We start from the raw sequence: 27476 nt of genomic DNA, 5'->3' as shown, positions 1-27476 counted from the left end.
ACAAGTAGACATCTGTTCAAACAGGGAAGGTTAATGAACACCTTTGAATGTCTGAGTGTGCGACGGTGTGTTTCACCCCACCCTAGCTTTCGTTTATCTCTCTTCTCCCATCCGTGTCGCGGGTGGCCCGCACGAGCTTGCCCACAATGCCGCTGATCTTCCTGGGTAAAGTCTGCAGGGATTATGAGGAGGTGTTTATGGTGCCTGAGTCATCGGCCCCGCGCCGTCCTTTAAGGAGTCAGAGATGGTAAATGAGGTATTTGTAGAGAATTAGCCGATTGTTTTTGTTGTCTCAGGACATATGCCCGGGCTTATGTTTGATCAGCTGAGTCATAGAAGGACGTGGAGAGGTTTCCTAAGGCCTAAGTGGTACAATGTGAGAAAGTGTGTGTTGCTTTAGCCGTTGGGCTGCTGACAGACAGCGGAGTGTTTGCTTTTTCTTCGAAGTCTAATAAAGAGCCGTCGCAGTCTAGAAACAGAGGACGCGTCTCTCGAGAAGCCTGTTTGTTTGGAGTATGGTTCTTACCGCACACGCTTGCCGTAGAAGTTTGTTGTTGTTTGTTTGGTTTTGTTGCATTGCGTTTCAGTTTTAGCATTTACAAAATGGGGGGCCCCTTTATCTGAGATGGGGCCACCCTGCGGGTGTGGGGTAATGCCCCGAAAAGGGCTGTTTTTCTGAACGGGGTTGACAACTGTCGTATCTTAGCAAACAGCTCGCTGTGGCCTCCTAAACAAAACCAGAGCTTTGGGATTTAAATGATCTACGGCAGCCACTCTTATCAACAACTTTTAGCAAAACTTCACAAAGACGAGCTTTCCGACAGTGAGTTTTATTAATAGGCCTTGTGGCATTACAGATTTGTTTGTGCGTTGGATGACCTGGAAGGCCACTTATGTGAACTTTGACGTGGACGCCGTCTTGCCTTCCTGAGGTCTTCTCCTCTGTATCTCTGGCCTTCCTTAATCTAAACTATTTAGTCTGGCAGTCGGCTTCAGTGCTGTAACGCAGCAAAAAAATGTTTTTGGAGGCTGAAATCGTCTTGTTTAAGGGAACACTATATGTTTCCAATATTGTATGTATTTTTTGTGATGCATAGTAAGTACTATTAAAATTTATCTTTTTTTGTATAGGGCGGCGTCTCTGGTAGAACGGGTCAGGTAGGTATGGAATAAAAGCACTTTTACTTTTCTTGGCACTAAACGACCACAAATCGTCTGATCTTGTTTTTAGTTATGGCACCACTTAGCAGCGGTGATGAAAAGCGTATGATTAATCAGAGAGACGCGCTTATAGTTTTGACAGTGGTAACCGCCAGGCCTGCAGGCCTTAAGGAAGCTCTCATGTTTACTTAGGTTTCCATCACAGATCTGATTTTAGACCCACACACAACTCCATTTGTTTTCATTCCCAACAGCCGACACCTCCCCGCTCCGATCCATCTCGCTTTTTGACCAACACCTACGGACCCTTTTCTTGGTCTTTTTTTCACGGGCAATAGAATCCCGAATGTGCTCAGGTCTTGATCTTGATCTTCAGACTCTGGTTTAAAGCTTAAAAAAACACATGGCTCGTGGTGGCTGGCTTGTGTCTGTTCGGTGATTCATCACGTTTGGTCTGGAGTGTATTAAAATCTGCTTCTGTTCCGCCCAGTGCACCAAAGATAGCCAGATAAACACAATGGTGCTGTGGGAGCTTCACTTTTAGGAAATGGTGCCATTTATGTCCAAATTAGTTTTATAATAAAAAGGATACAAAATACTGAGCATCAAATATAAAAAGATGTTTAGGTCTCGGTTCACCCGTATTAAATTTGTATGAATTCTATAGGACAACACAGCTACATTTTAACTTGTTGTTCAACCATTCTTCTCGATTTTAAAATAAAGTTTGGATTATTATCTGATATAATATTGGAAAAGTATTTTACAACATTGCGTACTTTGTGTATTTTATCACTTTATTCTTTGTCAGTATTATTAGTTTTACAATATGTTCAGGTTCACTATTTTAACAACAGAGGAATGGGCATTGTAATCGATGTCCAAGGCACATCCGTGTGATACGAATGTGTTGATTAAATTAATGAATTAATTTTATTTAATTATTAAATAAAAATGATAAATATGTAAATATTTCATACTACTTCATCGTATTATTATTACATAAATTACAACAATAATAATAAATAACAATAATACAAGTAACAATCAAAAAGTTAAATTTAAATATATGTATTTCATACCTGCTGTGACTATAAAACAATAAATTAATTGTCGCCTTTCTAGTCTAAATCCACATATTTCAGCCTAAATTTTTATTCATGAAAGTTCAGCTGTAGTGAATAAAATCCTTCACACCTACAGTGTTACAGAAGTGTAGTTGCTAAATAGTGTTTAACTTTGGTGTAAAACATGATGGGTGAGAGGCAGTGTTTCTTTTGACAAGGTTTTTGATCATATCTTCCTTCTCTTTCAGAAAGCGAGTTTTGCATAGACAGTATGGCGCCCGCTTGCCTCTGTGTACATTACGGACAGACATAAAGCTCTTGGCTGTGAGGGGAGACCTATGTAGGACATCGAGTTTGGTGGATCTGGACACTCTGATGAGGAATCCCATTGTCTGTCTTCTCGTGAGTGGAGAGCTGTTCCCAGGACTTGCCTTGTCTAAATAAGTCATGACAGAGTGGACTCCCTCCTGCAATAGCCCTCTTACTCACTTATCTCTGGCAGACTTACTCTCAACACAAACCAGTGCTGTCTCTCTGTCACACAACCTAATCTGTAATATCATGTTCACTGAAAAACTCCCACCCCATCCAAAACTGAAACTACCTTGGTCAGCACCCCCATGAACCAGTAAAACTGATGAAATGCGAGAAATCACACGATCGGTGATATCAGCAATATATGGGCCATGAAGGAATCAGTGTGTAGTTTACACACGGTCAGTCAACATACAATAGCCCCTAAAGTATTTGCACACTTGAGACACTCTTGTCAATGTCAGTGCATTAGATAACGGTATCAAACCAAGTGACTTTTTATTGTTATATCTTAATACTTTGAAAAAAGGTTTGTTTAAAAATAAAGAAATAGATATCGTCTGAAACCTTGTATAGTATTTCGACTTTTTCAAAGACCATATCGTTGTCATGCAACGGCTCCTGAAGTAATGTATTTGTGCCACCCTTAAAAATGTTACTACAAAACAATATTAAATCAAGTTTCTTTTTAATGTAATATTGAATTAATTAAAACAAGCAATAGGTATAGTTTAAATAAACGTATTTATATTTTTTAGACTTATTTAGGTCCTTAATCGACTCACAATTGCCACAGAAGTACAGTATTTGTACATGTGAGCCACACTTAAAAATGTCAAACCAAGCTTTTTATTTGGATATACCCCAAAATCTTTTAAAATAAAAAATAATTGATAATTAACAAAAGTTTATAATAGTATAAAAATAGTTTAGTTTAGTATTTAGTTAGTCCCTCTTTATTATTATTAATATTAGATTGAAGTTAATTCCGATAAAAAGTTCCTTATTTTTTCGAGACTTGGTGTAATATTTCATTTAATGTTTTCATATTTAAGATGAATTTAGGAGTCATCATACGTTTTGGAACTACAGTATTAACACAATTACAAACTAATTATTCAACAATTTGTTTGTTACAGTATAAAAGGCACATGTGCACAGGCCCTCACACACATTCAACTCTCCCTTTTGTTGTGTGCATAAGCCGATGTTTTGGAAACACAATCTCTAGGTCAGAGCCCCTCAGTGTTTGCACCTGTGGAAGACGGCATTGACAGCCCAGGTAGAGTAAAACACCTTGAAAATGTGCTGCCCACAAGAAAAGAGAAAACAATCAGTAAATGCTCCCCCGGCACACATACTCTCGCCGTGTGAGTCCAATGCCTTCTCTACTGAAAGACCACCGTTCTTAGTCATTAGCCTTGAAGGCTAGGCGTGAGGCTTTAATAGTTTAACCAAAATCGGATCTTCTCTTAACATTTGTGAACATGTAAACCTGGCTTTACATTTTTACTTCAGTATACACGTGTGTGTTGAAAGTCTTAGACTTTACATTGTTTTCATACCAAGCTTCACCCGTTGACATCATCAGATTTAAAATAAAACGTGATGTGGTGAATTTGTCTGGCGAATGAGAACCCCTTAAAATATCTATATCAGACATGTTTCACTACTTTCAATCATTTGGCCCTCCAAACCTGAACAAACATGCAAAACTGTACCTAATAGACTGATTTCACGCTGCAGCCATGTTGAAATCGAAATCGAGGAAGAGATGGGAAGAAAACCAGAGAGACAGATACACTGCAATGGTTTGGACAACCAACCTGTTGTTATTAAATCCATTTATGATCTTATATGTGACAAAATAAGCATAGGAAGCATGTCACATTTTGCTTGACTGTTTAAAAATGCCATAAAAAGATTTTATTTGCGCACACACAGCCAATCTAATGTTGCTTATTCATGTCACAGAAATCTGATTGTAGTCCAAACCATTGCAGTCTATCTGTCCTTCTGGTTTTCTTCCCACATCTGCCTCAATTTCGATTTCAACATGAAAAACGGAGTGAAAACGGTTAATGCACAGCTGTGGTGGACACATGCCTTCATTTTGCCTAGGAGAGACCGAGAAACCGTGAAAGTTTCTTAAAAAAACCTGCCTGCCTTACTTCCTTTTCTAGGGCCAAGCCGAGGGCCGTGGCAGATCCTCGGATATCAGTTCATTGGTGCTTCAGTATGTAAGGTCATATATCCGAAACATTTTACAAAAATGTAGTATTTATACTTTAGTTGGCAAGAATTATTACTCTTCAGCATTTACAAATATGTTTGTAAAATGTATAAAAAAGTAATTGATAATTTATTTGATTTTAACTATTTGTATTAACAAACATTTAAAGGATAGTTGGATTCTTAGACTCGTTGACTTAAGTCTGACTTTTTTATTTTGCAAAACACAAAAGAAGACATTTTGAAGAATGTTGATAACCAAACACAATTGGTCCCTATTGACTTCCTCTACATAATACGACTGAGACATTTCTCAAAATATTTATTTTTTGTTCCACTGAAGAGCCTTGAGGCCGAATAAATGATAACAAGATATTTATGCTTGCGTGAACTATCCCTTTAAGTGAACTACATTAGTAGAAGTACAACCTTATAGTAAAGTGTTAGGGTTTGTTTTATACATGAATCTAAAGTTTTTTCATGTGTATCTTATGTTTTGTTTGTCTGTACTTAAAGGTCTGTGTTTTTGTGTGTCACAGGTTTGGGCGTGTGAAACAGGATATTTCACACTTTCCACGAAATAAAAGAAACGCATGCAACGCTTGCCGTGAACACAGAGCTTCCCCTAATAAATCCAGGTGTTTATAGTTGTAAGACACTCTTAATGGGCTCTAGTCTAGAGAGCACAGTGCACGGTCTTGCACTCACAAAAGTGATGTATTAATACCACACAGGGTGTTGGCATTTATGCATGAGGACGGTAGAGAAAATGAAAGACGGGATTCAAGAGGATGAGCTGGTCTTATTTGAGATCACGTATCTATTGAATCCCTTCGATGAAAAACAAAATTAAAAAGTCATGCCCGGTTTGTAGGTATAATTTTACTGTAAATGGGCCAAAGTTAGTTTTAAAACCTCACTTCAAATTTAAGAAAAATCTATGAATGAACAGGCAAATAAATGAATGGTTTTTTTTTTAATCCATTTTCGTAAGACAATTCCGTTAGACACAAGCGCTTTGGTTATATTGTGTACAAATTAACTTTCTCTTCGGACTGGCACAACAGATACAATGTTGTCTCTCTTTCTTTCAGCACAGTGAGGCTTTAGGTGATTTCCCCAGGTGTGAACAGGCATGAGAGGTCTCAGCTGGTTGGACAGAACAAAAGCCCTTTGGGTAGCGTAGTGACCTTGAATAGCGAAAAGTGAAGATTGAAGAAAGACTCTCTGTCATTGTGAAACAAATGTACTTGCCTTGACTGGTCATTCATGACCGGTTTTATCAGATACAGTACATGTATTTCTGTTTTAAAACTTTACTGCATCAGGTTGAATCACTAATAATTCAAATGAAGTAAGAATATATACTCAAGTGTAGCTTATGTGCTTAAAGTTTTTGATCAAACTTTTGATCATGTCTTAAGTCCGGACTATCTCTTTAGCTTACAAACTTTTTATAGCGTAAAACTAAAACGTTATCCTAAATTTAATTGAATATATTTAAAACTTAAATTGAAAGGTATCACTGTACATAAGTTAAATTCTGTTTAAATCAGCTGAGTTTTTAACTTATTTAAGTATTTTACATTTAGGAGAATGAAATGTATTACTGTTTAAAAATATATATATATATATATTTTTATTATTATTATATTATTTTAATGTTATTTGTTCTAATGCTTTTGCCCCTATTTTATACCAGCTATGTGGTATAAAGCAAAAAGCTATGAGGGCATTGCTATAGTGACAAGAATCAATTCAATAGGCTACTATTTGACTCAGTTGAAGTATGGGAGCGGATTTATGTATAATTATCGTTTCTTTGACTGTATATGTTGTAAACAGGATGATGTGATCGGCTCCAACAAGTCAATTAGCAATTTGAGACCAATCTCAATGGTATATGTGTGTGAGTGTTACCTTTAATCCACGCATACGGCTGTCGTTTGTGTGATAATGTGCGTGCAAAAGAGAGGGTGTGTTTCAGACTTAAATTGACGAAACGTTTTAAGCTGTAGAACCAAAAGTCAAAGGGTTTAGGTTTGGTAAGTAAATGGATGCTGGTTTTACTGGTTGTGGCTGCGTGCATTTCTCGCTTTCCCCATGCTGACTGATATTTGTTTGTGGCTTGAGGGACGTACTGTATAGTATTTGTCTCAATTTCTGGAGTTCCAATTGATGTTTTTTTTATTCAAACTGGGAATCGCACACCCCACGCTGATCTCTAAAATCCTAAACTGCCGTTCTGCTCAGCCATGCAGAACCCGATGAGGTTTTATTGGCATGTCAAATGTTCATTTGAAAAGAAACTTTCAATGAGTTATATCTTTCTGTTGCATACAATATGCAGACAGTAAGTGTTAACACAGGTAGTCCTATCAGAGTTTGAAGTCAGATTTTTTCGGATATTCATTTAAATGTAATTAAAGGGACAGTTCACCCAAAAACGAAAATTCTGTCATTGTTAACTCACCCTATTTTCATTTTAAACCTGCATGACTTTTATAGAACACAAAAGAAGATATTTTGAAGAAGCTTGGTAACCAAACAGCGCTGGCACCCATTCACGTCTATTGTATGGACACAAAACCATTGCTAGTGAATGGGTGCCGGTTAACGACATTCTTCAAAATATCTTCTTTTGTGTTCTGCGGAAGAAAGAAAGCCATACATGTTAGAAATGACAGGAGTGTGGGCTAAAAAGACAGAATTTTCATTTTTGGGTGAAATATCCCTTTAAGCCACCATAAAGCGAGACCTCCATTTCTCGTGAATTTTGGTTCTAGGCTGACTACAGCGAAGGCCTTGAATGTTTGCATGTCACCTGCCCGACAACAAAGCTCGCAGGGAGAGCAAGGACAGCCGGATACCACACCAGACGGTGAAGAAGAGGACATTTGCCAAATCAGAACTGGTGAGCGGCCCTAAGAGGTTCTAAGTGGAGGTCCTATCTCTGTTCTGATAAGTGAAGTTGCCTTGTGTCAGTGTTCTTCAATGCACTCCTTGTTTGCCCTTATCTGCCATAATTAAAACATTGAAATTCCTTTCACAGCGCTCGGGGAGTGAGAAACAGACCTGTTGGGAAGCATCCTGTGGAAATGTAACAGGTTGGAGAACTAGGCGGCCCATCTATGGCCAAAGGAGTGCAAAACTATTCACAGACAGGTGCCAAAAACACCACGTTCCCACACTCACGAATCCATTGGCAGGCGAGGGGAAACTGCTTGTGTGCATCTTTTATGGTAAACCGCAATTCCATATGCAGGTTTTGAACCTAGTGTGCTACGTAGTGTGAGTTTGTACACTATAAAATAGAACAATAAGTAATACAAGTTGATCGGGCTCAACTTTTCTGAGAGAATTTAAGTTAGATGTTTAGCGTGAAGCTGTGGCGTGTGAGGTATCTGAAAGATTCATATTTACCTAATGGTAAAATAGCACAATGAGGTCATTTTTATCACTACATCTGTCTTAAACTATCCCTTCTAAAAAAACGTAACTCATAACTCCACGCGGACAAATCCATATAAACGTATGAGTCGCTAAGCCGTGATTGTGGTTAGAAACCTCGCTGTGGGTTTTCGCAGAAAAGATAAATGCATCGCGCTGGAGGAGAGTTCATCTCTTATGGTTTTACTGTAAATGTTTACATTCCAGCATGCCGTGATGTTATCAGCTAATCGTTTTTGGAACTGACTAAGGAGTCTTGTGGGTCGGATTATTGGTGGTGGTGTTGGGAACGGGGGTGGGGGGATTTGCCTGAGGAGACAAGGTCAACGTGAAGCTGTGCTCTCTCCAAACAAAGGTATTAACTGTGGGCCAATTCTTTCCTTCCTCGTGCCCTTTCTATAGCCTGGGCGAATGCATTAGCGCCCTTGTCCACAAACTTTAGCCTCATGTTACGTCCTCTCACCTGTGAGCTTGATTGTCTATTGGGTGGGAGGTTTAGACCGGCTTGCTTATGGATTTGGCGATGCATGTCAAAAGCTTTGTATTTCCTCACAACTCTTTATGGTAAATGTGATGTTTTTTTCTGTTTAAATAGACTGTTTCATCAGATGCAGGTGCCTGGTCTGAAATTAACTTGCATTATAGAAATTAATTTTATGTTTAATTTATAATAATATTATTTATATGAATATTTTGTTGTATATCCTTGTGGAGGTTAAGTCCGGGCCACACAACGTTTTTTTTTGTTGTTGCCACTGAAACTGTCTATACTTATTCCCTAATTTAACATGAAAATAAAAAAGAGATGTTGATTTTTTTACTTTAAGATTTACATTTATGCATTAAGCAGATGTTTTTTATTCAAAGTGACTCACAGTGCATTTAGTATTCATTTTTATTTGTATTTGTGTTTGCTGTGAATCAAAGCCATGACCTTTGCATTGGTAATTCTTTCCTTCCTCGTGCCATTTCCAGTTGAGTTAAAGTACTTTTTTTAACAAGACTACATTTTTGAAAAAGATTTGACTGATAATGCCGACATTTCACTCATTGAAAAGTATGGTTTTAAGAAGACACAGAAGCTGTGATGGATGGTACAGAGACAGGCCTCTTATGCATATGAATGGGAGAAAGCCTAGACCTTATGCCTGATATGTCTGGTGTAGTTCCGGCTTACAGTTAAAAGAACTAAATGCTTGTTTGTTTATTCTAGAACGTGCATGCGCATTAGCTGGGCTTGCCTAAAATACACAAGTGTATTTGCATGCAAAATACGATAAAAATTCTCGCGTCAGGGTTCAAATTTGATCTTTGAAATATGCTATTTGAATCTAAATTGGACCCTTGTTTTGGAGATTTACTTTTTTATATATATTGATTCATTTCATTTTTAACTCAGTACTGTACTGTGCTGGGTAAGAAAAGCTGCTCGAAAGCCTCGCGAATATGGCCGCCGTGTGGAGTGCATTGTCTCAAAGGGGACTTTGGTCAGACTCATGGTTGGTGTGTTTTGTATGAACTCGTTGTATGCCAGCGTACGTAAATTTTGGCTGGAGTGAGACACAACAATATGTTCATAATAAGAGATTATGATTTGCCTCTCCACGTGTGGTATAATAGCTGGGAGTTAGTTGTAATAGGTAAAATTGTACATGCACTGGGGTGAACTATATCCCACTCAACGTTTTTGTTTTCTTTGTGAGTTTATGAGCTTGCTCACTCTAGTCTGCACGTATCGTCTGCTCTTCTCCAAAAACATACAGTGTTTACATACTTTTTCAGGATACATTTTTTTGTATAAACACAGACATCCATTTGACGCTCAACTGTGCCCCAATCCATCTTCAGTAGCAGATCTATTCATGTTTTGTTTGAAATATAACAAATTGATCATCACGAAAAAGATTTAATTCATCAAGATTATAACCGAAGACAACACAAGCAGAAGACAAGAACGGACAAAAACGCTCAGATAAAACGTGAGATTAAATGGAGTTTTAAACAAGGCTTCGGGAGGAGCTCATTCATCCAAGACTGTCAATCATAACACAAGAATGGCAAGCCATGCCAGACAGCGAGCCAAATCTGACTTCTCTTTTATTCAAGATTCACACAAAATCCATCTTCAAAACAATCCTTCCATCACAAAATGATCCTCTTATCACAGGGCACAGCAATGATCCTCATATTCTGTAGTTAAATGAATATATCAGACTGAATCTAAATAGTGTAAAGCCAAAAATGTATCTTATTCTTTTTTTAGAAGCCTTAATAGAGTTGGTATTTATCTATAGGAAATGATGTGACACAGGATAACACTTAAGTGCAGATTTTTATGGCTTTTTAACAGCTAAATTAACTTAATTTTTTTGTTGGCTTTTTAGTGAGTAGCATAATTAAAATAGTTAATAACCTGCCATGCAGGGCATCAGTGTTTCGCCCTTAAACTGGTCGAAATCTCTCACACAACGAACAATAATACACTGTATGTTACCAAGATTTCATCCAATGAATCTGCATTAAACATGCTGCTGTTGGTGCAGGTTCAGGAGGGTCCGATTGCAGATGGATGCTGTGTTTTAGCGATACTGAATCGTCTTTTTCTTGCCTTCATGAGGGTGTTGTCTCCTAAAGCACACATGATTAATGTATTCTGGGTTTTAGCCAGGTTCTGTTGTGCAACATAGACATGGTCTATTGACATTATCTGAATCATGCAGATATCACGAGAGGGCTGCTTCAGCTCTTGAGAACTGCTTTATGTTGCTTTATGATTGTTGAAATGGAATTATAGTTTTCTGCTTGAACATTTTATCATGATAAACTGCTGTCTGGCTTGTGGAGATCTGTGGAGGAGGCACGGTCACGTGGAACAACGCTCATCTCATCGTTTAGATAAACAACCTTGCCAGAAACATTTTGGTTACAAACATACATAATTAAGCTTAATATTATTAGTTTAGTCAATAAAAATATATGGTTCTGAATATCCAAATGTTAACATATTTACTACTATATATAGATTATTTACTTTCAATATATTTATTTAGGATTTAAGGACTTCATTCATATTCACAAAATATTCAATATTTTCATATTTTAGAGGTGTATTAAATGCAAGCCTTGAAATAAAAGAAAGTTGTGTATTGTCCATCTTGGTTGTTTATTTTTTAGTTGGTAAATTATCACTTAAAAACATGTTTTTTTATGCTGTTCCTTATGTAAATGGTATTTCATTTGTCAACTGCTCCGGCCTCCTTCCTTCACAAGAGGACAGACTATTCAAAGCAGACAACTCGACATTGTTGTTCCTCATGGAAATGAACAACTTAGACTTTAGTCTTGGATGAGAGGGCATAGAGAGGGCAGATTTAAGATCATTTGCTCACTTGGTACCGACTGTTAAACTTATTATCCAAGAATGGGTCCATGGTAAATAAACTTTTAATTTGATAAATACGAAAGCAGTCCATCGATACGACCTTAAAATAAGATTTCTACATGTGTTTAATGATTTTAAAGTGTCTTGTTATCTAAAAATAAAACGATTTAGCCCCTGGAGGTATTTCATTTGCTTTTTATTTGTATGTACATGAACTCCTGTCAACAGTCTTTTCGATCTCCGTTTCCTCTTTAATGTTTGCCCTACAGTCATAGTAAAACATGTTGACAAACACCCATTAAGATTTGTACTATTGTGGTTAGCTTTTCTCACACGTACCACATTTTTCCCTGTTTGCTCTACAATCTTTATTGAACCTGTGTTCTTCTATACCACCTGCGCTTTGAGACTGAATAAAACTTAGACAATGAATTGGAACAGTGGGTTGCTGACACATTTTAAGACATTTCAAGTGCACAGGCTGTATTACAGTACACAAAAGATTTGTGTTAAACTTTCCCTGGTGATTGACATAAAGAAAAACTTGAAGCAAGAACAAAGCCTAAAAAACCTCTCCAAACACACTCATATCATATCACATTATATACACAGGCCCTAAAAAACTAATGAGGCACTTTTAGATTTAAAATGTATAAATTGCATTAGATGATATTTTAACAAAAACACCTGTGTGGACTTCATACATCCACTAAATCTTACCTTAGGAACAACTGGGTTAAAGTAAACCCCAAAATGTCTAAGAAATAAGAAGGTAGTCCTGCATCAATTGTTTTGCCAATGACAGTCTTTGGTTTGGTATTTTCTCATCTAATGCAATGTAATTATTACAATTTTAAGTGCATTTGGCTCAAGCTTTTTCATACTTTTATGGCCATTGTACACCATTAAAAATTACAAGAAATGTTGCCAAAATTTCTACTGAGCGAATTTTTAATCTTTGGCTTGATCGTCTTAATTCAGTGCATCACATTGTGTCCTTCTCCGTTTGCTTCTTTGGACACGTTCAGTATTTATAATCCTGTTGGAAAAATATGGTTTTGTTTGCGTTGTTTTTCATAAACGCACTTTGGCTGTATTGTACGTAACTCCAGTAATTCAGTACAAGCCACCACTTAAAGTGTTTCCTGAGGTCCACGGCTGAAAGCAAAACATATACGGATAGTAAGGGAATGATGGGTGTAAGGGATGAACAGGGGCACTGAGGAGGTCCTCGGCGCTGTATTGCCTCTGGTCGTTGTTCACAAGCACCTTCACCGCCACTCTCTTCGCCAGGGTTGTCGTGGGAGTTGTCGCAAGCTCGGCCGCCATTTGTCGCCGTTTGGTTTTGTATCTCCTGTTCTGGAACCATATTTTCACCTGCGTCTCGGTCAATTTGAGAGCTCCTGCCAGGTCCGCGCGCTCTGGTCCGGACAGGTAGCGCTGCAGGTGAAAGCGCCTCTCCAGCTCGTACACCTGCGCGTGGGAGAAGGCGGCACGGGACCTTTTCTTACTCGATTTGGAATTATTGTCTCCGAAGTTACAGCTCTGGGACTTCTCTCGATCAATATCGTGATCTGTATAAATGGACAAAGCGTTGGTAAAGCCATTCGAGGGAATTACGCACAGCATTTTATTTGTAGCAGTTCACAATAAACTCACAATTATAAGGCTACAATATCAATAAAATATACACAGTATATTTCACAAATTATAACAATTGTATGCAACATAAAGCATTTCAAAAATTCGCAATTGCACTTATATGGACAGGTTTAAAACTTAAATGAGAAATGTAGCATTTTCCTTATTTATTTGATAAATTCAAACTTCTCACATAAAATTACATGCATCATATTTTACAATTCATCATTTCGAAATTCTCATTTAATTGTGTATAGGCAGACATCCCAAGCATTTTATGTTTTATCATCTTGCGCACATAAACAATTCTCTGTGTGGTTGTCTTAATGTCTCACCGTGTCGTCTTTCTGGTTGAGATGTGTCTTCCCCTGTAGATTCTTCCTCGCATGAATTCTGGTCCGAGGATGATGAAGAGTCTAGCACAAGCACGCAGGAAGAGATGCGCCTCTCTGCGCTCTCGGCTCGCACCGACAGAGATGAACCGGAGCAGTCCCGAGCCTCTCTGTCCCCGCTCGCCCGTTCATCTGCGTCCTCATCAAGACAGGTATTTCCCTCGGACTCACTTCCTCGGTTTAATATGTTATGAATTGAAAAGGAGGTGCATTTATTCGCCATTTAAAACATTTACGTAACCTGCTGGTCAGTCTTGGGTGGCCTGAACTGTTTGTCTTCGATGGCGTTCTATCTGGCAATCTTCTGTTTTTTCATGTCGATGAATTAGTCCACTGTGTATTGGTCGTCGTCTTTAATTGGGGGAACGCGTCTGCTGACCTAATCAACGAGCAAAATGTCAGAAACTGTCATGTGCGCATCAGTTTCCTCTCTTTCCTTTCCAAACGCGGTGCCAATGGGCTGTCTGGAGAGCTTTGCTCCGCCCTCAGATTCCTTGAGCCTCTAGATGACGATTGAAGACCCTTCGAAATGTGTTTACTTTAACGTGTAGTATAGTATTAGTTGTAATTTTTAAGCGTATTTGGACACGTATATATATTTTAAATAATATATAATAATTATATATTTACACGGTCATATTTAAAAGACAGCGCTGGCAGAGGGGATAAAGATTGAACAAAAACACGAATCCCCAAGATACTATTATTTTGGAAGCCGGTCTTTTAACCAGTTCATAATCATTGTTCGTGGGTTAAAATTGTGATATTGTTATATTTGTTCTTATTCAGGTGCGCAAATGTTTTTTTTATTTTGTGCTTGCTATTCATGTTTCAAATGCATTGTAAACCTTACAGATCAATTACCTCACAGATGCAAAACAAGCGAAGTAAAAAAGTTTTTGTTAGTAACCTTTCAAGTCTGTTTAACTTTTTTCCTTGAACACAGCTATGGTAGAATAACGCAAATACTTTCTATTATTATTTAACCAAATTTTTGCGTTTTTGTGTAAGGTGTTTCTGCATGTCCCGGCGAGTTTTATTCCATAATTATGTAATAATTCAAAGTATTTAATGTGTATTATAATAAATCCAACACGTGTTAAACGTGGCCAAAGACAAGGAAATGTATTTTTGATTTTCTTTGTTCCAGTTGCTTTACAGTTATGGTTGTAATTTTTTAAAACGTCACAAAATTGTTTGATTTCCAGATGCTGTAAAAATGTTAAGTCTATAGAATAGTTTGCCTCAATAGTTCTTAGTTCATCCTGAAACACATTCTGATTTTGAAATAATATTGTAATGTATAAACCATTTTGCCAGAAATGTAGACGTTTGGCTTTTCTTTATATATGCAATGCATTGATAATACACTATCTATATTTATTAAGCAGACTTATTTATTAAAGATTATTCAAGAATTTAAAAAAGGGCTTTTTATTTTAATTTTATTAAATAAAGTAACCGTTATTATTTACAGTGGAATTTGCATTATACATTCACGTATTTATTTTATTACATTTTATTTGTATATCTTATTAAAAGTATATTTATTTTTTAAATGTTGCATTTATATTAGCTACATTTCCTTTTGTATTCTTAGATATAGCCTATTCGGTGTTTCTCAATTTTTTTGCTGTAAGCCCTCTTTGTGTAGAATGCATCGCTTTGCGGCCCCCCAAATAAAAAGATATAATCTTAAACTTAGAATTTTAATTAAACCAAAAACAAATTATGTTGAACAAAACTGGAAAATCAATACTTTTGTTTGGTAGTTCGATTGCATAACATTTATGACAAATTTCTATATGCATATAATGCCACAAAATCTGTGTCCCAGCTGGATCCATCTTGGCCTATTCTATACCAAAGTCCTCTTTTGATAAGCATTATTGCAAACGAAATGCAGTTTAATTTAATTTACTTTAAAGTCAATATATATAAAGTCTTATATTCATGATGCGTACAGGAGTGCACTTGAGACATCTTAATGGCTGTCTGAGCAAAACGCACAATGTCACAGCATGTTTTGTGAGAACTCTCCCTCTTTCTCTCTCTCTCTCCCTCTCCCTCTCTCTCTCTCTCTCTCTCTCTCTCTATCTCTCTATCTCTCTCTCTCTCTCTCTCTCTCTCTCTCTCTCTATCTTTCTGCGAGAGTTTGGTGTCATGAAGGTAAAGACGTTTCTTTAAATATGTGGAGCTTCGTCGCCCTATAACACAAATAAAACCCAAGTTTCTTGCATGTACGTCAAAGCCATTTTGCGCCTCCAACGCCGGGTCGGTGTAATTTTAAGAAATACGATTGTAGCGCCTCCACGTGGCATTCCAACTGCATGTGCTGGTTCTAAGTAAACCTTGCATCTCGGAATATTTAAATGAGTGAATTAAAAACAAGTTTACCGCAGCTATGGATGTATAATGAATGGGCTGCCACTACAATTATTATACTGGCGTTATTATAATTGGTTATCATTTGGTTGTCATCCTATTTATCATTTGTGACCTCAAAATTAGGTATTTCTTTAATAAAAAACGTTGTGCCAATGTTCATACAACATTGTGATAAAATACATTTCTGTTATAGTGTACATCGTGTACATCAATGCTTCTTGATCTTGGTGCTGGAGCAACCGTAGCCTACCCCTAACAATGCATTTTTTATGTTTCCCGTTGTAACAATTCAGGTAAATGATATCAGTTGTTCTTATAAGGAGATTACAATAATATCTTTAAAGTTAATGATTATTTAATGTTTAATGCTGTTTTTTTTAAGAATGTTGCCAGATGTCAGAATTATTGACATTTACATGTATAAATCATTTGATGTTTACAATAATGAATTTTTACAATCACATTTTTTGAGAATTAGTGCTTACATGTTTTAAATTATTAAAAGAAGCACAAACATGTCAATACAAATCTTTAAAACACTTTAAAATTAATTTGTGTTTCACGTGTGTAAAACTTAAACTGGCCAACATTTTGTTAGGTGTTCTTCCTCAGTTTGGCCTTCCATTATGATCAACCAAATAACATTACCCTGCTGTTGTTTATGATGATTTAGCCATATCACCATATTGGGAAATATAAAGTGTTATGTTGTTTTACTTTGAACAAACAAAAAAAGTTCACCAGGTCATTTGCACAAGACATTAAACGCAAAATGCAGTGCGCCAAACTTTTATTTAGATTTTTTATATTTTCTATAAATATTTAAACCTTTCAGTTTAGAAAAGATTGTGTCAGAAACCATAAAACGCTACTCTCGCAGACCGGGGAGAAATAAACAGCTGTTTAGCACATTATTTGGTGTTTTGAGATTAAGCGAGTTGTGAACACCAGGGGGCGCGCGCCATCTGACTCCCAGTAGAAAGGTACTGACAATATGAATTACACTTGGGATATCGCTTAAAGCTTTGGTTCTAAACCACCGTGGGCTATTAGTATTATTTGTAAAACATGATATTAATCACAGAGCATAGATTGTATCAGCATGATTAGTGAGTCCAGTAACGCCTTACATGCAAAGTCTTGCTACACCTGTCTGCATTTGAAGTTCAGGTTGCACTTTTGCGTTGCTTGAGAGGAGTGACATGACAAAAGTTTATGTGTGCATAAGCAAACATCATACAAATGCTTTGATTTAGGCTTTGTAGGTAAGCATGGTGCACCTGTGTTCATCAAGGACTGAGGTGTTTTCCACCATATTATTGGTGGTTATCCACCATATTATTTAAATTGATCTCTATTGTAGGCCTAAGCCAATATGTTGACCAAAGCAGCCGAGATCTGTTCATCTTTTGCTAAATCTTTGCATGACCAATTTCACAACTGAAACCGAAACACAGTCCTTTGGGACAAAAATTTAAAACAATCACTATCATAGCTATAGCTATTTCTTTGTCGTCTACATTTATTGCTGCCTTGGCAATCCAGGAGCTGTGCAGCATTGGCCTTATAGCTTTGACCCGTGCTCAGTTGATACAATTCTTCTGCTCACACTCCAACTTTTCCTTCCTTTCTATCTCTCTACAGATAACCACAGTCCATGTATTTTTTAAATAATCCTGACGATAATTATTTCTGTGTGTGAGTGCCAACTACCAAATACAATTCGGTTTGTTTTACCAGTAAATGTTGACATTCCAAAAATGTCTAATAATTTCATAATAGCCTACCTTTAGTAATATTTTAATATTATCACGATATTTTTTGGTTATTTGCAATACATAAATAAATATAATATTTTATAGGCCTTACACTAGAACTAAGGAAATCTGAGCACTATATGGCGCATGACACTGTTTTAGAAAACCAGCCACACCCTCTCTTCTAATAGCCGAAAAGAAATCCTCTCTATAGATTCATATCTTTGCAGTCCAGCACTCTCTATAGATTCATATCTCTGTAGTCCAGCAGCGGGTCCTGAGGCATCGCCGTCCTGTCGCCATCAGTATTTACATTGAGGTGTCTGGGGCACTTACCCTGACAGCAGGTATGTCCAACTGGCCTTACGGTGGCGAGGGGAGCTGTTCATCCCTTGCTATTAGTAAAGACAAACCCCGATGACTGTGTGTTTACTTTTCTATTAATCTTCATTATAAGAATGTGAACGCTGGGAAACGAGACTGGGCTGAAGAATGAACTAGAGGCTGCCGGTGCGTAATGGCTTAACAGATCCACAGAATAAAACGATTTCACACGAGTTTGTATTCCCAATAAAGCATTACGTTTATTATAACGTTATCACCATGAAACTACTCTTAAAACAAAGGAAAATTCGCTTAGTAGCAAACGAAATCAAATAACGTAAATGAGCTAGGCCTACCCCCCACATTTTTTTATTTTGAGAATTATCTTTTTGTTGTTGTTGTTCTTGTTGTTGTTAAAAGCAATTTAAAAGTATTGGTTTACTTAGATGTAAATCATTTGAATTCCATTTTGTACGCAAATTGTAAATTACGCAAATTAGGCTACTGCTTATTTAGGCCCCTATTAAATTTTCCGAACGGTCACGTGACGCGTTTTCACAAAGTTGTTTATGGTTTTCCCAAACAAACAAGTATGGCTGTAAGTAAAAAAACAAATGCATCTGGAGCTGTCCGGTGACCAGGTCCAAAGGTGCTGAATGAATTTTTTTTTGCATCGCATCCAATCTCTTTCCACGAAACACTAAAATAAAATGTTTACGTACGACGACGTAATCATCTTGTCGAGGCGCTGAATATTACTAATATTATTGAATAGTCCTGCAGTAAAACTAGAAAATTTGGATCAGTTAAACAGCATTTTAGATTTTTCGGATAGATTGACGAAGGCGTCCCAGATTGTGTTCTTGTAATAGGATGAGATGTTGATCAATGTGACACTGCAGTATAAGCCTGTAGCAATATTCAATATGAAAATGAATGCAGACTATTTGAGCATATTCCATCCTTCTGTTGGAGGAAGTTAAACTGCGGCAGCTTTCTTGTGAATTGAATGTCGTTATTTAAATATTGTATTAGGTATGCTTATCGAAGTAAAGAATGAATTTTATAATAACAATAATAATTATTATTAATCTAAGATTAATTCTTTATATATCTATTTTTAATATCCTATATTTTGTTTTATGAGTAACCAAAGTTTAAGTCCTTATGAATTCATGCTTATAAAAAATTGTATACAAATATTTTACTAATAACAAATCAATTGTATTACATTTTGATAACGTAAAAATTAACCTAATTACTTTTTTTGCGAAACACGACCCAAGATGTGTGTCTGTTTCTATATGGTCTATTATCAGGAACTAAAACAGCATTACGAATACTGTATAAAAATTAGAAATACGAATCCTTTTCGTAAAAGTGTGATGAAAAACACACTCTTTGTACATCTTTAACAGGTAAAAATACCAAGTGCTGCAAAAGCTTCGATACAGTTTATTTCGGAGTCATCCTATGCTTTAAAAGAACATCGTGGTATCGAAGACCTCACGATATTAATTAAGCAGGCCTGATTCAAATGTTATAGTGTGCGATGATTCACACCAACCGATTTCGTCATAAATCATCGATTAATATTTACTGTTTATTTTAAAGAGCAATTTTAGGGGTCTACATTGATATTTCAAAGTTGCAAAATTTAAAACAAAGTTTAATGTTTTTATTTCTGCAAAGTAGGTTTGCATGAAAACACACCGTTGTCAATTTCCATAACAGTCTCAGGTATAAATGTTCATCACCATGTGCAGTAACGAAGAAAGCAAATGTATTAATACCATGGTGCCAGTCTAAAGATAGATCAAGTGGTCATGGAATGGATGTCCAAAAAATGTGATCTAGCACACGTTTCATATGTGGTAAGTAAAACTGATGTTTAGTATTACCCTGGGATAATTGTGCCGTAAACTGGCCTCAATTTGTTCATTTGCAGAATTTATTTGTGTTCGTTCAGCCATCTTGAAAGGGTTGCTGGAGGAAAATCATATACTGAAGTTTATATACTGAAACGGTAAATTACACAGCGTATCCCTGCGCATCTTCTTAGTGATACAAGTTATAGGCCTATAAACATGGGTAACTGTCTTTTAATATTATCAAGCTGTCCTTTATGTACAGTGAGAAGGATTGTAATGTCTCTACCATGCACGAATACCCTGCAAAGTCCCTTGACAGGCCGACACAGCCGTCCCTTGTGATGTCTGGGGTTGGGAATATGTTCCGAGGTTGTTCAGACTCATACTCATCAATGCATTGGTAGATGTGTTGGTTGGAAGTGGCGGAAGGCTGGGATACGTACAGCTGTAAGGGTTTGTATACGCGGCGTTATTGTAAGACGAATAACCATTATAACTGTATGGACCAGGGTTCACGGCGTACGTGGCGTTGTAACTCTGTGATCCCGTTAAACACGGCTTGCCATCCCGGACCAGCACGGGCACGGCCACTCTCCTTGGTGGCGGCGGATGGTGGTGTCCTGCCATTTCCAGTGTTTTGTCTTGACGCTGTCGCTTGCATTTATATCTACGGTTTTGAAACCAAATTTTGACCTGCGTCGATGTCAATTTCAGGGTACTAGCCAAATGTTCTCTCTCGGGAGCCGACAAATAGCGCTGCTGCTTAAAGCGCCTCTCCAGCTCGAAGACCTGTGCCTGGCTAAAGAGAACCCGAGGCTTGCGTCGCGTCCTCTGCCGCTGCGCTCGCTCTGTGTCCGATTGCGCGTCAGCCTCACACTCCGGGGACCTTATGATGGCACAGCAGCTTTCTATGAACCCAAACAAAATACACAGAAGACTTACTCGATCACCTCTAACTTATTAATAGAAACATTTGCATGCCCGATAAACAAATCACTTTGCGTTAAATGTGCTGAATATGAACAGGCCTTTATCCAAATGCACTAATAACGTTAATGTTTTAAAGCCGTTAGGTTATAAAACCACAAACAAAGCAGGATTCTACAAAATCTTTTCAGAATTATATTTAAATGAGCTATTATTTCTTTGACAGGCATAATGCGCGTTCTTAAAAGTCCTGCGTTTTTGTTTGTCAACACTATTGAAATTACATTTTGACATCAGGCCGACATTACGCAGTTTGTTCTATAGTTATGCTAACTACGATTCATGCTTGTATATTTAATGTCATAATATATTATGATATAAACATTAATATATACAATTGTGTAATATTTGTTTTACTTTGTTTATTTCCCTGAATACTGTAATTAATTCTTCCTGTCAGTTTCAAATGGCAAGTTTTAAAATGTAATAGGCTATAAATCACCCACTTGTTTCATGGTCCTCAAGTTCATCTTCAAGTTTGGTGTCGACGTGTCCCAGTGCCGGATGGACGAACATGGGAGGTGAAAGGCTGCTCTCCACTAAGCTATCCTGCATGGAGAAGGAGTTCAGAAAAGACATCTTGTCCTCGCCGTCTGAGAAGCCGGGGCTGTCTCTACCTCCGAGAAAACTGGATGATGGTGTCTGAAATCTTTCCTGCGGTTCCGGATGAAGCTGTGCGTGGTATTGCGCTGGGTGCAGAGACTGAAGGTGAGACTGCTGTTCCAATTTCAGTATATCCTTCACAGAAAACGGCGTTGATGTAACCGGGCTCGGAAGCATCATCAGGCGCTGTTGAATTACATCTATAATGTTATTCCTGATTCAACCGGCAGCCTCTGATACTAAGCCCTGTAGAACAATTGTTTAGATAATCAACAATTTCATGTAAACATACCTAAATGTGTCGATTAATCTCCCATTTTGTCATGGCCGGTTGATTCGCATTGAGAGATGTGCACTGCCACTCGTCGGTCTGAAACTGTTGTGTGTTTTCCTTGGACTCCGGCAGCACAAGGCAGTTCTTCTGCACGGTGATGTCACGTTACCGGGGCGGGATGTACGAGCCTTCCCACAATCCGCAGAGGAAACGCATGCAACCTCATGCCAACAGAACACAGAATATTATACTCTACTTTCTTATTAGCGTTATTCCAAACCATTGAAATTAGATATACTCTATGGAATTATGGAAACAATATACTCTTGCATACAAAGGTTCTTAGGAGCCGTAAAATAACTTTTTTTAGTTCTCTAAGAACTATTTCTTAATTTCTTTATAGTTTGAAAACAATTTCCCACTACAAGGAAAATTTTGTGCAAAATAAATGTTCTGTTAATCTTGCAGATTTTTATGGAACTATAAAACCCGACAGAGAACCTTAAGTTCTTAAGTTAAGAACCTTTATTTTTAAAAAGTGACGGGCTTGATATTTTATGCACGCTTACGCAATAATAAATATTACCACAGGGACGTTATTAAAGTGTGTATCGTTTTAAACGACTCATGTTAGGTTTAGGAGGGTGTAATGTAATCCAATAAACAATTAAACTATTTAAGAACATGTATATTGATGGGGCCTATACGATCACATTCCCACATAATTTCTTAAAACATATTTGCGATTGGTGCGGCTAAATTTTGGCTGTGAGATTTCACAAGAGGGGACGCTTAACCCTGCTCGTGCTATTATCCCATTTAGAGCTGACCTGCACCACACACGTACTTGTATCTGCTATTAGACAGTCAAACAGGATATAAAACAGCTGCAGTCATTTGTAAATTATAGCACGCGAATTTCAACATATCTTTTTGCATTCGTTTGTGTGCGTAAAAGAGACAAATGGTGTAGATGTGCAATATGTGCGACTGCGTGTGAGATAGGCCTTAAATTATTTTTGCAAATAAAACGTACATTTTTTATTTGATTCTGACCCACTACGTTTTGATGATTTGACACAATATGTAAAATCACAGGCGTTTAATAACAAGTGTTATTAGATTTTATGTCTGAAACTAGTTTGAACTTCCGATTTTATTGCAAAGATATTATTTTCTTCATTTAAACTTCAAATCATATTCAATTAACAATTAATATCATTTAAATCTTTGCGTCTCAATCACTTTAAGTCGGTTTACATGTGGGTAGGATTAACATCAAACTTTTAATAGTCCAGGTAAAATTATTTTTTTAATTTGCCGTCGCATCGATGGCTTACTTAAACAGTTTAATGAATAACGTGGTCGCTTTTATATTGTTTCTTATATTTGTGTAGCCACCGTATTGTTTTGATTATTATATTTGTTTTACAAAAGAGAGAGATTTCACTACTTTGCAGTTATCCAAATTATCCAAATAAATTCGATTGTGCACCAGAAACAACAGTTCTGTTAAAGTATAATTTATTGTAACCTATGTTAAATATTAATTAAATTTTCCTGTATTTCGTCTTAGATATCGATCATTTGTAAGGTGTATGTGTTCGCAGGAAACCTGCTTGAGAGCGCAATGATGCGCAACGGTGTCTCTCTGGGCTCCTGCTCCGGCGCCAGAGACAAAAGCCTGTCAGAGACTAAGAAGAAGGTAAAAGAAAAGGAAAGAGAGACGAGATTATCTCATCCGTTAGCCATCAACAGTGCTGTTTAGATCAGCTTTGTGTCCTCCAGTCCCAAGACTAATGGCTCAGTAGGAAAGTCGGAGGGGTTCTGGATTTTCTGGTAAGAGGAGAGTGGCAAGGTACACCATTTTCATGGTATTTGTTGTTCTTTGACCAGTAATCGTGGCTTTGATTTATTTAAATGAGGATTTTACACTGATAGCATATCTCTATTCTTGGACATTTGGGGAGTAGGCCATATTGTACATGCTGTTATTGTAGTTAATTATTGGTAGATTCACACAGCAGTGGTCCTGACCGGGTACGAATGTTGTTTTGGTGTGATTTATTGCAGGTTCATGAAAAGCTTAGACTACCACCTTTTTATCTGCACCACTTATCGGTTTGAGTCACGGTTTCCATATATCACGATAATTCCATGTGTGCTGACAAAATGACAAAGTGGATCAACTCCACAGCTTTCACTGAACTAAATGGCACGACTCATGATTTTGAATGCTGTGTTAAATAAACATAATTTACCTATTACGCACATAAGCAGAGAAAGAATCGAATCAAAATATTGAAGCACAGGCCTTTAATATTTTACCTATCAGCCGGAGATGACTTTCAATGCATTGTTCAGACCTATGACCAAAGGAGCTGTGGATAGCCAAGGTCTGACCACAGAATTTGGACGAGGTCGCGTGTTTTTATCTGATCAGTGGTGATCTTTGCCCCACACACGACTAAAGTGTGTGAGTGTTTTGTCTGGTTAATAGCACCATTAGGATGAGGAGAGTCTCATTCAAGCATGAAGCTAAGCTGACCGTGAAGGGCGCATTTCTGCACAGGACTCTCCTGTGAGATCTCCAGTATCCTGAGGTATTGACATTTTGATGATATCAGTGCCAGAAAATAACAATAAACTTGTTCCCGAAAAACTTCCGCTTGCTTTACTTCGCTGCTGCATGTAGAGATGCAGCGTGTTGTTAGTTTGTAAGGACATGAGACAGGTAAATATAAAATTGTCCAAAAGGATAGGTGATTTTACGAAAGAATTACGCACGCAAATTTTATTTTCGCAATTCTGTCTTGGTTGGGAACACATGTTGGTAGCAGAAAAGAAGATGAAAAAATCTTAAAAAAAGAAAATAAGAATTGAATCAAAATAAATATCAAAATAAATCCAGGGCAAACAAAGTACAGAAAAAAATGAAAACAGGAACGTTTTCGTCTCTTCTGTTTGATCGCGACTGAATGCGTTTTGAAGCCTTTAACAGTGAATGTACTTTTTTTACGTCTCAAAACTTAAAATAATTTTGATAACTCATTTAGGCTATTCTCCAAACCATTGTGATTAACTGCCTCAAATTTGATTTAGGCCTAGCTAATTTTATCTGTCTCTATATTATATAATCCTATTAAATTAAACGATTCTTGAGACATTTGTCTCTATGATAAATGCTGTTTGTGACCTTTACATAGGCTACAACTGCAGATTTACCGATTTAGCGTGTTTTTTTTCGGTCACTATCCCTGTTAGAATTTTCTACTTCCAAATTCCATTTCTTTGAATGTCTTTAAAGGTTAAAGTTTCACTTTGATCCCTAAATGTATCCCTATTTTCGTGAGATGTTGTTAATAGTTTTTTTTGTGTGTGTTATGATTTCTTTTTTCTATTGACTTGTTTATAATCAACAAAATTATTTTAGTATTATTTTGTAAAAATAATGTAACCCCTTTTATTCTCAAAATTGCCCCACTTAGTGCCTCAGTTTTACGATTTTTTTTCAAATCCGAAAACGTCTGAAAACACGGCATTGTATTTATTGTAACTATCACACAAAATCTTAAAAACAACAAGTTATCTTATACATTTACGCAAAATGTAACCTGTTTTAGATTCAGATTGTTTAAGACAGAAGTCTTTTAACATAATTACAATTATTTTATTCGTCCATTATCGCTATTAATAGCACCGGTTTCTTTGCAGTACCCCCAAATACTGAGAAAGTAAATGATTGCGTGCCGATGCCAGTCCAAAAAAAAGAAAAAAGATTTTAGTCTATGTTTATGTGAAGGAAGAGCCTGTTTCCTGGACCTAACAAAACCCAGGCCTTAGCACCATGACAGTCAGGCGGTCAGCAGAGGGAGGGAGAGGCCAATAGATCATCTTCATCTGGACACTGACTGGGGTTATAACTGCAGAAGACAAGAAATGGGTCAAGACCTATGTCTTTTCTGATCATCCAATACTCATTCACATTACAGCATTCTGTGCAAACTCAAGCACACTGACATATGGACGCCTGGACACTGTTTAGGATCATATTCCATGTCTATGAGAAAAGACTGAGTGACAGAACATGTAACTAACTCTTCATCTGTTCTGTGAACTTTCTGAAAAGGGGTTTCCCTGGTTTTTCTTTCACATGCGTTGTTTGTGAATTATGACCCTGGTTTTTCTTTCACACACAATGTTTATGAATGAAGACTCAAAAGAATATGTTTCGTCGGGTAAATACAGTACAACTGCAGCCACAACTTCACAGAATCTCTCCGCAGGTAGGCCAGCAGTGACAGCCCCTAGGATGAAGTTTCCTCGTGTGGTTCTCAGCGCGCCCAGAAAACCTTCAACATATACAGAACGCATATCTGAGGAGCTGCAGATCCTGTTAGGTCCCGGAAGGTGAGTCTTATCAGCTCCTGGTTTAAAACGGTGCGCCGTGCCAGGCCTTGAGACCTCGCCGGCACTATTGTGCATCTGACCCAGCCGTATGACTGATAGCCTTCTCTGTTTCTGCTTCAGACGGGGAGGAAAGGAGGAGACGAGGGGGCCCGCGCTGCAACACCAGACATTCCCTGTCACACCAGCGCTTTGAGTTAGGGAGGTCTGGTCTGGAAGCCCGATGACGGAAGTCAGGCCAGAAGAAATCCACAGTGCTTGCTCGCCCCTCCAGGGACTAATAAATTAGACAGCTGCATTTTCCTCTGTGGCCTTAAACCCTGCAGGTGCGTGTTTGTATACATGTGAGCATTTAGCCCGTAATGTGTGTGACCTATGCCGTGGGTAATACGGGCCGAGAGGAAGGCTGTAACCTAAATATTCTCCTGGTCTCGGTTACAACAGACAGGGGTGATTAAGATACGGCATTGCTACACCGAGCTACCATTTAAAAGTGGGATGTGAAAGGCTAGATTTCCTCTTTTTTTGTCTAAACATTCCCTGGGCCGTGCCAGAGAGGCAAAAATAAAAAGGAAAGGTTGCTCCGAGTTCATCTGACCGCTGGTATGCGCACAGTTTACAAAGATTGTCATTCAAACAATAATACAATTAATTTTATACAGATTTATATGTTGTCCGGTTGTGGATGCACACCACATGACCTCCCATGGATAAACATGTTGCGAACGAGGAGGCCGTGTTACGCAGCGCAGCCAGTGTGGCGTCTCCCATCAAACTGACAATTTGTTTCTACTGAACCATGAGTTCCCATTCATTCAATGTCGCAGCTGTAAATAAAAAGCAAGTCAATTTCTGCTTTTCAGAGGTGATTCAAGGGCTCATTTCTGTCGGGGTAACGCACGGCTTCTAAAAGTGCAGTCCTGGGAATCCATAACATAAGAAAATGAGTCGATCAACAATTAATGACGATAATTGTCTCGCGCATCAAAACTGAAAAGACGCAGCTGTGATTTATTACCCCGAATGTATATATTTGCCTGACTTGTTATGCTTTTCAACAAGAAGAAAAACAGCAGAGCCACATTATCGGCGTGGAGAATGAAAAGAGAGGATCTGTGAAGTATTCATAGCAGGCGTGTAAGAACTTGCAATATTCCACGGTGCAAAGCTGTCAGGCGCTGTGATAGCACTGGATTTCTTTCACTGCCTCGGCTATTTATTACAG

General features: G+C 37.6%; 2 protein-coding genes and 2 long non-coding RNA genes across 4 annotated transcripts; 2 read left to right on the top strand and 2 right to left on the bottom strand.

Annotated features, from left to right (window-relative positions):
* The first annotated feature begins 6803 nt into the window (after window positions 1-6803).
* LOC130431879 (uncharacterized) lies at window positions 6804-9045 on the top strand. The gene is made up of 2 exons (XR_008908355.1): window positions 6804-7689; window positions 7828-9045. It is a non-coding gene; the product is annotated as an uncharacterized LOC130431879 (long non-coding RNA).
* A 2740-nt stretch (window positions 9046-11785) lies between these two features.
* nkx3.3 (NK3 homeobox 3) lies at window positions 11786-14064 on the bottom strand. The gene is made up of 2 exons (XM_056759991.1): window positions 13584-14064; window positions 11786-13181 (listed from the first exon to the last, which is right to left on the bottom strand). The coding sequence occupies exons 1-2, from the start codon at window positions 13861-13863 to the stop codon at window positions 12724-12726; spliced, it is 738 nt and encodes a 245-aa protein (XP_056615969.1). The 5' UTR covers window positions 13864-14064; the 3' UTR covers window positions 11786-12723.
* A 5693-nt stretch (window positions 14065-19757) lies between these two features.
* On the bottom strand, window positions 19758-21988 carry nkx2.3 (NK2 homeobox 3). Its single transcript, XM_056759990.1, has 3 exons — window positions 21863-21988; window positions 21414-21756; window positions 19758-20888 (listed from the first exon to the last, which is right to left on the bottom strand). The coding sequence occupies exons 2-3, from the start codon at window positions 21748-21750 to the stop codon at window positions 20263-20265; spliced, it is 963 nt and encodes a 320-aa protein (XP_056615968.1). The 5' UTR covers window positions 21751-21756; window positions 21863-21988; the 3' UTR covers window positions 19758-20262.
* Window positions 21989-23578: 1590 nt separating this feature from the next.
* On the top strand, window positions 23579-26564 carry LOC130431150 (uncharacterized). Its single transcript, XR_008908143.1, has 3 exons — window positions 23579-23683; window positions 26131-26254; window positions 26375-26564. It is a non-coding gene; the product is annotated as an uncharacterized LOC130431150 (long non-coding RNA).
* Window positions 26565-27476: the final 912 nt, after the last annotated feature.

Source organism: Triplophysa dalaica, chromosome 11, assembly GCF_015846415.1.
Source record: "Triplophysa dalaica isolate WHDGS20190420 chromosome 11, ASM1584641v1, whole genome shotgun sequence".
NCBI classification, from domain to species: domain Eukaryota; kingdom Metazoa; phylum Chordata; class Actinopteri; order Cypriniformes; family Nemacheilidae; genus Triplophysa; species Triplophysa dalaica.
This window is presented reverse-complemented; position numbering and strand designations above follow the sequence as displayed.